Below are 10,575 nucleotides of genomic sequence, written 5' to 3'. Positions count from 1 at the left end.
GGAGGAAAGCACTGGGCTCCCCACTGTTGCCCAGAGTGACCTGCTCCAGCCCAGGCTCCTGTTGCCCAAGGGCTTTCCTGGCTCTGAAGCCCAAACCCCTCTGCCTGGGCAGCTCTTTTGAGCTGTGGGCAGTCAAAGGGCATCGCTCTGAACCGTGGCAGCAGGAGGAGGAGATGGGGGAGTCCTGCAGCTTCTTGCACCATGGCAACAGCCTGCAGAGCAGCTGCCCTGCACTGGCTTTGGACTTGGCTGGGGGCTGGCATTTACTTGAGGAAGGCCAGAGAGATGGGACCATATTGCGGGGGGGCGGGGGGGAGGGGGCTCATGATGAGGAGTCTAACCTATCTTAGCTCCCCACCCCACTGAAAAGAGGCTGGTACTGGCAGTTCACACCTATAAAGGTTACAGAGATAGCTGCATCTCTGCCTCCCCTAAGCTCTCTGCAAGTGCATCCCTACTGGGCCAGGCCCAATGCCTTCACCTCTCCTGGAGGAGAATTTCGCAATTTTAGACCAGGATCTGGACTGCAGCACCCTGTGTACTAACTATAACTCGGCAAATCCAACTGACTTCTTCCCTTATGTGGTAGACTGTGACAAAACACAAGGCTGCTTTGTTTAAACCACACGTAGTATTTGTTTAGCAACAGGAAACAGCACTGAAAATGTTTTTTTTATTGCTTTAAAATCTCCACCTATGTACATCTTACTGAAGCTCTACCAGCTGTGCACAATGACCTAGGGAGGAGACCTATCTTCTCCAGACAACTCCTGCAGCTTCCATGGAGTGTCTAGCCTGATAGGTTCCTCTTCCCCCATCCCATTGTCTCAAGTGGGTCTGGCCCACGAAAGCTCATCATCTAATAAACCATCTTGTTAGTCTTTAAAGTGCTACATTGTCCTGCATTTTGCTTCACCTCCTCATAGCGTTCCTCTTTAAGCCCAGCTTCAGTTCTTTGTTCTCTTGTACGTGGTGGGCATCCATCCATCCTAGTGAAAACTAGCCATGTAGCAAAAATCCTCAGACAGCCCTCTGTTGAGCTAACCCAATATACTTAGAGTAAATATCCCCATAATTAGACTAATGTGCATTATTAAGTTATTACAGGGCAGCAGCAGATCCTCCACCACACTTCGCTAATGCTATTATTTAAGTCAGTTTACAAGATTCAACCGGGCACCACTCGATTGATTTATCTCCAGAAGGTTGCCTTTGCACAGGCTGCCTTTCTGCTAGGGCTTGTCCATATGGGGAGATTGACTAGCATAGCTATTGTAGAATAAGCTGTTTGGTAACAGCTGTTCCCCGACGGCTCCCTGTGCGGACTTCCTGCTTGGCAATACAAATGACTGGCACAGAATGACTTTATTCTGGAATGGGATGTCCGTGGGGGAAACTGTTGTGCAATAGATATTCTGGTCAAAGCCCCCCATGGGGTCTAGTGGACAGCCTCTAGACAGCGGGGGCTTGAATTGGTTCCATCAGAAGCAAGGTCAACACTTCGGTCAGTGGCTCTCATCACCCCCACTGCACAGCTTGTTCCAGCACCCCTGGCGCTAGAGACCCCCCCATGCAGCCGCCAGCGCTGGGTGCACGAGGGCGCACACCAGCAGCTGGGCGCGCAGCAGGCGCGAGCTCCGCGGAGCGGGGGAGGGGCCGGGCGAGCTGTCAGCTTGTCCCAGCCGCGGCTGCTCCCGCTTCAGCAGGGATGAGGAGGCGGGGCCAGGGCGAGTCCCCGCCCACGCCTGCCGTGCGAACCGCGGAGTGGTCGGCTCGGGCCCCGCCTCCCGGCCAATCGGAGCACGCCGCGGGGCGCGCGCGGGAAAAGCTGTGTGGTGGCGGAGGGGGCGCGAGCGCGGGCTCTTTCCCGCTCTGGGCGCGGCAGGCAGCGCGCGGGCCGAGCTCCGGGCATGGTGCGCACCAAGGCGGACGGCGGGGCCGGCGGGGCCTACCGGAAAGGTGCGCGCGCGCGCGGGCGGGGGGCGCCGGGTGGGTCGGGGCTCTCGCCGGCACTAACCGCTCCCTCCCCTTGCAGTGGTCGCCGCCCGGGCTCCCCGGAAAGCGCTGGGCTCCAGCAGCGCCAACGCGGGCCCTTCGCCGCCCGCCAAGAAAGGTGAGCGCGGGGCGGGCTCGCTCCCCGGCCGGGAGGAGCGGCGAGGCGGCCAGGCTGGCCCGGAGCTGCGGCTCAGCGCTCCCCTGCTGACCCCGCTCGAGACCGGGCTTGCTGCGGCCAGCGGACCAACGTGGGCCGAGGAGGAGCTTTGGGCTGTTGGCGGGGGGCTAGGAGGGGCTCGCGGCGGGGGGCTCCCGGTGCAGGCGGGGGCGCTGAGCCGGTTTCCTGCCCGTGCCGGCACCGCGGACCATGCTGCCCCCCGAAGCAGCCAGCAGCGGGTTTCTAGCTAGTTGGGAGTGTGGCAAGTCTGGGGGCCGGGGCAGTGCACTGAGCCTTGTGTGCAATCTCACCCCCCAACTTGGAGCAGGTCTGTTGGCGGCTGCTGTCCGGGCACAGTGTAGTCTGATGTGGGGGCAGGCAGGTAGCCTGACTTAGCACCCCCACTGGTCACCTGATCACCCTGGAGCAAGACTCAGTGCCTGACATTCCTCCACCCATAGTTTGAAAACCACTGCAGTAAGTAAGGTGTTGCAGTATTTGCTAGTGATGAGCTATGTATTTTGGTTTCTCACTGAGGTAGCAGACCTATCAAGGGTAGCTGAGACTGTGGCTACACGGCTAGCTTGATAAACTAATTTATTTTGTAGTTGAAAGCAAATATGCTGGTGGAAATCCTGTGTGTGTGAGACCAACACCCACTTGGCAAAAAGGCATTGGTGAATTCTTCAGGCAGTCCTCAAGAGAGGCAGAGAAAGAGAACCAGATGCCTGATGATGAAGAGGCAGGAAGCAGCGGAATAGGAAGACTAACTAAGAAGTAAGCATCCATTTTTGTTGGTTATGGAGAAGAAATTATAAAATCAAATAATATCTCTTAATTTTAGTTCTCAACTGAATACTATGGCATTAAAGATTGGCATGACTTCTCCCCACACTCTACCTCATCTCTGTGCCTGTGTGACACTTTCCAGAAGAAACAAACCTCTAATTCAGAAAGAAATGCAAAAGTTCTCTTTTCTGTTAGAAGAAACACAGAGGCTATCGTAAGATAGATATCTTCTCAATATATTGCCTGATGCAGCCTGCAGTTCTGGGGCACTCTTCTGTTTAATGACCATTTGTTACAGGCAAAGATCACTGAAGTGAGCCAGTCTGTTACTCCTGTATACCTAATCAGTCAAAAGACTAGAGAGTGCCTCAATGGCTTTAATATCTAACTCTGTTAAAGGCTTAGATTGTTGCTCTTTGGCTCAAAACAAATTGCAGAATGGTTTATTTTGAAAGCAAGAAGGTGATGGTTCTTCTACATCAACTATTTTCCCTAGGTAAAATAGTCTCTTTCTTGAGTGACTTCTTTAGTAGCCTTGGCTTTGGAGATGGGAATGCATTAAACATGTCACTGCATAGGGGACAGAACAGGAAATAGCCTGAGGATGGCTGTGAAAGAAGCAAACATGACATATTACTGATGTAGGTTTGGTGTTGTGGTATAGTTGAACACCTCGACAAATTTCTACAAAATACAGTAGAGATATTAGACTTAAGAATTGGCTCCCCTGCTCTTTCCCCATCATTTAAATGCTGATACAGAGGAGGCAGTTTATGCATGTGTTTAGGGGGGAGGCTGTTTGTAACCTTGTATATTAACCAGTGAGCCCAGGTTCATCAGTTAACTGTTTAAATGGTTACACTTTCACATCTCTACTCTGCAGCTGGCTGCTGGGGAGAGGGGGCAGCCCGGCCCCCCACGAACAGGGGCTGCTCTGGCAGGCTCTGAAGAGCTGGAGCAGCCTCCTGCCTGGGGCAGATGGAGAACTACTCCAACCAAAGTAGTTTACATTTAACAGTGCTACAGTACTTTATTGTATTTACTTTTTTTCTGCTGCTGTTTAATTGTGTGCTTCAGGTTCCAAATAAGGGGTGTGTTTGACTAGTTTGTAACTGCTTGTGTTCGCGCTAAGATTTTACTGTAAATGAAAACTGACCCCTGTTCAGTCTTATTCTGGAGCTATGCCTGTGTAGAATATCAAAGAAGGGCAACTTTCAACATACTGGTAACTGTAGTATGTTTGGAACTTCCTTGTTGTTGTAAAAGGTAAAAATTGCTCACTGTTCAAGGAGCATATAGTCCCTGAAAGATTAAGATCATGTCTTCCGAAAAGTAAAGTCTAGCAGTTAATGGCACCTTTTAATAGGAGTGCATTCAACTCTTTGTGAATTAATCTGTAAAGGCTACTAATCTCGTTATATAAAAACATGACCTTTGAATCCACTGACTTCCAGAGGCAACTGAAAACAGATCACGTAGCAGTTAGTCTTTGCTGTGAACATGCTTAATCTGTAGAGTCTTGCTGATCTAACTTGGTGTAATTCTGATCTGTACTCTGGGGAAATCTGTGGAAAATATCTGTGTATTTGGAATTTCAGACCCGAAGTGCTGTGTTCTCTAGTTCACATTTCAGCTGACTACAGAATTCGTATTTTTTGGCATACTATAAAATCAGCTGTGTGAAGCTTAACTCTGAAGGGGAGTTATTTTATTTTCCTTTGGAGATCTAGGAGTGGGCTAGGTGCAGAAACCATATTTTGGGTCTTGGGGAGGTGGGGGACTTCTAGCAGGCAAGGCTTTAATCTAGAGCTTTAAGGATAACTGAAGTGCAGATCCATCACCATTCTGTTGTTTTATCTCCCAGCAACCTTCCCCATATCTTTTTGTAGGCAGAGAAGTTTGCTGTATACCAATGGTTCCCAGCCTTCTTCACACCAAGTCTGTTTGGCAATATGGGAAGGACAGGGCGAGACTTTACCCTGTAGAGTTTCTTTTTGATCCAGCTTCAAGGCCCTGTCATCTTAAGGTGCTGGACAGTGTGTTCTTCTTCTTCTCTCTTAATCTGAATGCTCTGTGCTGCGGATTTGCCTTTGAATGAATCAAGAATCATGTTTTAGTCATAAACCATTCTCTTCCCATTCCCACTGGAGGCTGCTGCAGCCCTCCTCCCCTTTTTCCCAGTTGCTTATTATGATCAGACCTGAAACTTCAGTTGATGGCCTCTCAGCTCCACAGGCTCTGGAAGGTGGGTGTGTGGTCATCTAGCTAAAGAAGGAAAGATGACACAACCAATTCTGCCACCAAGAAATCTTTTGCACTTGACTGAACTTCCAAAGGGGAAAGGTTTCTTAGGAACTCTGAACGCAAGCTAGTTAAAGCTGCTTTTACTTTTGGCTGATCATTTGCTAAAGAGTGAGTTGGCTACTGCATACTAATTTGAGGATTCCTTGTGTTTCACTGGTGTACAAAAGAAAACTCTGATCTATTAAGGACCATTAATTCTTGTAGTCTACATTATTAGTCTTGTGTGTAGAGAATCCCTGAAGAGCACTGTTACAGAAACCTTTCAACCAGCATATTTCTCAGTTACATTGGTTTGCTTTGAAAGTTAAAATTCTCATGTTTCCCTACAGAGCTCGTCCCCTGACTCCAGATCCCACAGAAGATGGTGCATCCTCAGAAGATGAATAAATGATTATCTCCTACCTCTGTTTCTTACTGACTGCATTTCCTGTACTTGAGTTCGGCTTTTTTTGTACATTTTGTATATATCTTTTTTTACATTGATGGCTTTTTGTTAGTTATTGTACAGAACTTTAAATAAAGTAATAGGCTTTCTACTCAATCATCCTCAGAACTATTTCAAAAGTTCGAGTGATTGCAAGAATTTCTGGTTTAAAATTAATATATATCTCTTGGAGCTTAGCATTCATTATATAGCACTGTTTAAGTCTTTTTATCAACTTACTTAAATGGCTTGGCTTCCCTAATGATTCCACTCTAGTGTGCTGCTTGTGCTATTGAAAACTGGTACCATATTTGTGCTTTACTGTCTGAAAGGCAGTCTGATTTTTTTCTATTAAATGGAAGTATTCCACAAAAAAATCTGAGTTGGTATCTTCATTGAAATCTGTTGAAGTGCCTGACCTTGTCCTGTCATGATGATCAGGGCAGAGTTTGGAAATAAAAATAAGAGGGGTCCAAAATACTTCATAGCACAAAGGAGAGATACTTAAGCGGTCCAATTATATTCACCTTTTGTACTAGAGGCTATACTTCACCTAGGTGTAAATCCTAAAGAATTGCTTCTTGTGCATTCCAGGACTAGCTGCTTCAATAAGTCATTTAAAGTGTCAGAAACTATCTTTGAATCCCATCCTGAGGAGACACTTACCCAGCCAATATAATTGAAATCCCCCATTATTACTGAATTTTAAATTTTAATGGCATCTCTCATCTCCCCAAGTACCACCATCTTGGTCAGGTGTCAGTAATATATCCTTACTGCTATGTTCTTATTAGAGCTCTGGCTAGGGAACTGAGGCGAAAGAGGGGATGGATCCCCTGGGAGGGAGTATGGATCCCCTTTCAGTTGCTCAGCATTCAAATTACTGACTTGTATTTCACCATTTCTCTCAACATATAATCTAATATGTTGATTACATATAACAATTGTTCATTTAATACTTTTTATAGAAATGTAATATCACTAATAAGCAGATAACTATTTATTACATCTACCACTAGCAATTAAACATGTAACAATATAACATTCAATGTGTAGCCTGCTAGCTGTCTATATACAATTTGAGCTCATTTACATAACGTATAGCCCATCAGCTTTGCTGCTATTATTACATAATTATAGCCAATCAACTTGCAGCTGAGCTATGTCATCACTTGGTCACATGGGTCACATATACCTTCATATGTGATTGAAGTCCCATTCACTTCTATGGGCCAAATGTATTTCTGTGAAGATTTCCTGCTCACCTTTGGATGAACCCTAGCTACTTCCTGTCTAGAAGTCTCTTTTTTTTTTAATGAAAAATTGCTGAGCCATTCCCTGCAGGAAGTGGAATTCACCTTTGTCATAAAGAATACAATTATCACATGTAATGGACCTTTATGAGCTTTAGTTTACTAAATTTACTAAAATTTCTGTTTTAAACTATTCACTTTGATTAAATGAAAACCGTATTTCTGAAACGAGCCAATATTATGAGCATGTCAGAAGGTCCTGACACCATCACCACTCTTCTGAAGTTAAACTGAGCATTTTAAAAGGTCAGCAAAATTTAAATCCATTTTGGGTTTTTTTCTACAGATTTCCAACTGAAGCAAGAATTTCTTGTCACTGGTATCTAGGCTGAGCAAGTATATCTGAGCTTAGGTTCTTTGCTATATGTACTACTGAGAAATTAACTTTCCAGCTCCTCCTCGTAAACTAGGCTGTTAATACAAAAGAACACTTATTCATCAATGTACAGAAGGAGATCTGATGAAATTTTACAGGTACAGGCAGTCCCCGGGTTACATGGATCCGACTTACATTGGATCCCTACTTACAAAGGGGGTGAGGCAACCCCACACTAGCTGTTCCCCCCAGCAGACCAGGGAGACGTGAAGCTAGGGCGCGCCCCCCCACCCCCCCAGCAGATCAGGGAGACCCGGAGCGGCTTTTCTCAGCAGACACCTCAGCTTGAGAATAAAGGACTGAGGGAAGTGAGGTGTGGGAGAATAAAACTGAGCTCTGGAGAAATGTTTGGCTAGAGTTTCCCCTACAATATGTACCAGTTCCGACTTACATACAAATTCAACTTAAGAACAAACCTACAGTCCCTATCTTGTACGTAACCCAGGGACTGCCTGTACTAATAAAGTTTGTTTCTGTGACGCAAGTTGATTGTGCAAGACAATTAATTCATAAGCAACATCAAGATGTAGAATACGTTTTTCTTTAAAAGTTGTCTTTCAACTTCTAGTTAACTTGTAGACGCTGAAGAAGTAGCTTCAACAGATTTGTGAAATTTGCTAACTTTACCTTTTTTGTGTGTGTGTACATGGCATAACAGTTTGTATGACAAAGTAACAATTGCCTCCAGTCAGAGAGAATTATAGTGGTTCGTCAATCAGTTGCATCCTTATTTTGCAGATCCCTGAGTTTCTGACTAGAATTTTTTGCCTCTTGTATCATAGCCAATCCCTGTTGATTAGAAGCAAATGTCATTTTTTTCTTGGAAAATAATGCATATTAATAGGATACTGTTAAGGGACACTTCAAGACTGCCTGCAAGTTTCAACTGTAGGATATCTTACAATAAACTTAGTATATTCTTTAAAAAACGTATGTGTGTCCATCTGTGAGTCTGTTCAAGAACTCCTCCTAAATAGGAAGAGCTAGGACCACCAAATTTGGTATGAAGCTTCCTCTTATGACTTAAAGCAAGATCTGGGCTTGGTTGTGCAAAAATAATGAGATGTGTGTGGAATCTGATTGTTTGTTTCTCATAAAATAAAAAAGAGGGGTGGGTAGGAGGGAAAGTAATACTGCAGAATGACCACAAGGAGGCAATAAGGGGTCAGAGATGGGGCTCAAGACATCTGTAAGTCCAGAGGGAGTAGGGGTGGAAAAAAGGATACTTATCCACTATATATTTGGGAGAGTTTGTTGGTTTGTGTGTCTGAGCTTCAAAACAGCAAAAGGAATGCCAATATTTATGTGCAGATCACAAACTGCCTGGGGGCCAAAGGATACTCCAGGGATGTAGGCAAACACAGTGAAGATAGGGGCACCTAATTGAGATACACTGGCTATTTAAACTTTTTTTTCAAAGCCTGTCTGATTTGCACTGCTCTGCATTATGCTCTTCTTATTACCCTGGAGTGAGGCTGCTCAAAAATCTCTAAGTGAGGCAGAGGTCAACTTGGTCACATAATTTTTCCCTTTGCTCTGGCAAAGATTATGGAGCACACAACAGGCTGCCATCACAAGGGCATGTTGTGTTTGCTGAGGTCCAAACTAGTCAGTGGACTCCAAAACTTTCCTTTAAATGCCCAAAAGTACATTCAACCTCCATTCTGCACTTGCTCAGCCTGTAGTTGAACTGCTCCTTACTGCCATCCAGGCTATCTATGGCTTCATGAACCACAGCAGCAAGGGTTAGGCTGGGTTGCTGAGGATCACTATGGGCATTTCCAACTCTGATTCTGATTTTCTGGTCTTAGGAAAAAGTTCTAGTGTGCATCTTTCTGAAAAGGCAGGAGTTCTTAAAGATGTGTGCATTATGCATCTTTCCTGATGATCCCATGTTGGTGGTGAAACAGTCCTTGTGATCTACCAGAGCCTGTAGCACCATCAAGAAGTGCCCCTTGCAGTTTATGTACTCGTTGGGCATCTCTGGGGATGGCCCTCCTTATACCCCCTTGTTTGCAGGCTCCAGTCATCCCAACTGAACCTGTCCATAAAACTCTTAACATTTAGATACTAGTCAAAACCGGGTCTTTGCTGTGGAGCTGACGCCTCCCCGGCCCTGGAGTGACTTTCCCGCCATGGGGCAGTTCCAGTGAGTCTACAATTCCCAGAGCAGGGGAATTCGGGCAAGGGCTCCCTTCAACTTGCTGTTGGCCGAAGGGGGAAGCTCTTCTCTGCCTCTGGCTTTGGCTTTGTACTCTTCAGCGTGACCTGCATCCGCACAGCAGCAACTTTCGGTGGGCGAGCGAGCAGCCCGCACGCAACCACGCCGGGGCCGGGCTCCCCGCAGGGTACTGCTGCCCCCGGTCAATCACAGCAGGGCGGTCACTTAAGTGTAAGGAAACTCCCCGCTCCCCGGATCACTGCCCGGAGAAATGGCTCCAGCAGGGCGCGAGGCTGGCCGCGCACCGCCCGGTCAGACGGGCACGGGGCTCCGCTGCTGTGACGCAGGAATGAAAACGCCGACTCTTGTCCCCTTGGAGCCCCCTTTGCAGCGCGTGCCCGCCAGCCAGGTGGGGGGCCGGCCGTTACAAGCATGGGCAGCAGTTGGCTCTGCTCCCTCCGGCGCAACGGTCGTGCCAGCACTTCAGCGGGTGCACTTCCGCATAGTAACGGAACGCGGTTGCTAGGGAGTCTCCGGCGCCGCGGTGCCCCGGAAGTGGTAGTGTGCCGCTCGGATTTCTCCCATTGGTTCTCCGGGATTGCTTCCGGTGCGGCCCGCCCATCCCTTTCCCCTCAGAGTGGGAGCGAAGGGGAAGCGGCCGGGCGAGGAGGGCGGAGCCGCCGGCGGGGGCGCAGGGAGAGCGGCGCCCGGGGCCCCAGCCCGCCCGGCCGGGGAGGCGCGGAGGAGCTGCCGGCGCTAGGTACCCCATCCGGGGCGAGGGCGGAGCGGCCGGCCCTAGGCGGGGGCTGTGTGAGGGGGAGCGGGCCGGGGTTGGGGCGAGCGGGCTGTCTCCCGGGGCTGCGCTCGCCTGTGGGGCTGCTCGCAGGGCCTCGTGGCGATCCGGGCTCCGCGCTCTGCCGCGCAGGGGTCAGCGGCGGGGTGAGCGGGCCGGGCCCTGCGGTAGCGTTGTGCCCGGGGGCTCTGTCACCCTGTGCGCCCGAGTCCCCCTCGGCCGGAGCCGCAGGCTTTTGTGGGCTGCCTGTAACGTGGACCTCA

The 10,575-nt window shown here is 48.3% G+C and overlaps 2 protein-coding genes and 1 long non-coding RNA gene across 11 annotated transcripts in view; 2 read left to right on the top strand and 1 right to left on the bottom strand.

Moving 5' to 3' along the window:
* Positions 1–1,799: 1,799 nt before the first annotated feature.
* Positions 1,800–6,046, top strand: PCLAF (PCNA clamp associated factor). Its single transcript, XM_075897489.2, has 4 exons — positions 1,800–1,959; positions 2,036–2,113; positions 2,761–2,929; positions 5,575–6,046. Exons 1-4 carry the CDS (start codon positions 1,911–1,913, stop codon positions 5,630–5,632), a joined length of 354 nt encoding a protein of 117 aa, XP_075753604.2. The 5' UTR covers positions 1,800–1,910; the 3' UTR covers positions 5,633–6,046.
* LOC142818346 (uncharacterized) lies at positions 4,896–9,935 on the bottom strand. The gene is made up of 4 exons (XR_012895813.2): positions 9,560–9,935; positions 7,986–8,147; positions 5,142–5,206; positions 4,896–5,029 (listed from the first exon to the last, which is right to left on the bottom strand). It is a non-coding gene; the product is annotated as an uncharacterized LOC142818346 (long non-coding RNA).
* Positions 9,936–10,129: 194 nt separating this feature from the next.
* CSNK1G1 (casein kinase 1 gamma 1) overlaps positions 10,130–10,575 on the top strand; it is a 160,587-nt gene continuing 160,141 nt past the window's right edge. For 3 of the 9 annotated variants that reach the window (XM_075897480.2, XM_075897482.2, XM_075897481.2), the window contains exon 1: positions 10,145–10,279. The gene's annotated coding sequence lies outside the window, so the exon portion shown is untranslated. Of the gene's footprint in view, positions 10,280–10,575 lie in introns of all 9 variants that reach the window. The other 6 variants (XM_089781950.1, XM_075897483.2, XM_075897484.2 and 3 more) reach the window with 4 other exon arrangements.

The sequence above is a fragment of the Pelodiscus sinensis genome, chromosome 14 (assembly GCF_052426305.1).
Source record: "Pelodiscus sinensis isolate ZL-2025 chromosome 14, ASM5242630v1, whole genome shotgun sequence".
In the NCBI taxonomy this organism is placed as follows: domain Eukaryota; kingdom Metazoa; phylum Chordata; order Testudines; family Trionychidae; genus Pelodiscus; species Pelodiscus sinensis.
The sequence above is the reverse complement of the archived record's forward strand: the minus strand, read 5'-3'. Positions and strand labels throughout refer to the sequence as shown.

Bases quoted from the DNA above. Each gene is read 5' to 3' on its own strand.
- PCLAF (XM_075897489.2), top strand. From the start codon at position 1,911: ATGGTGCGCACCAAGGCGGACGGCGGGGCCGGCGGGGCCTACCGGAAA. The intron at 1,960-2,035 runs GTGCGCGCGCGC...CTCCCCTTGCAG, and splicing joins CGGCGGGGCCTACCGGAAAG to TGGTCGCCGCCCGGGCTCCC. The intron at 2,930-5,574 runs GTAAGCATCCAT...GTTTCCCTACAG, and splicing joins ATAGGAAGACTAACTAAGAA to AGCTCGTCCCCTGACTCCAG.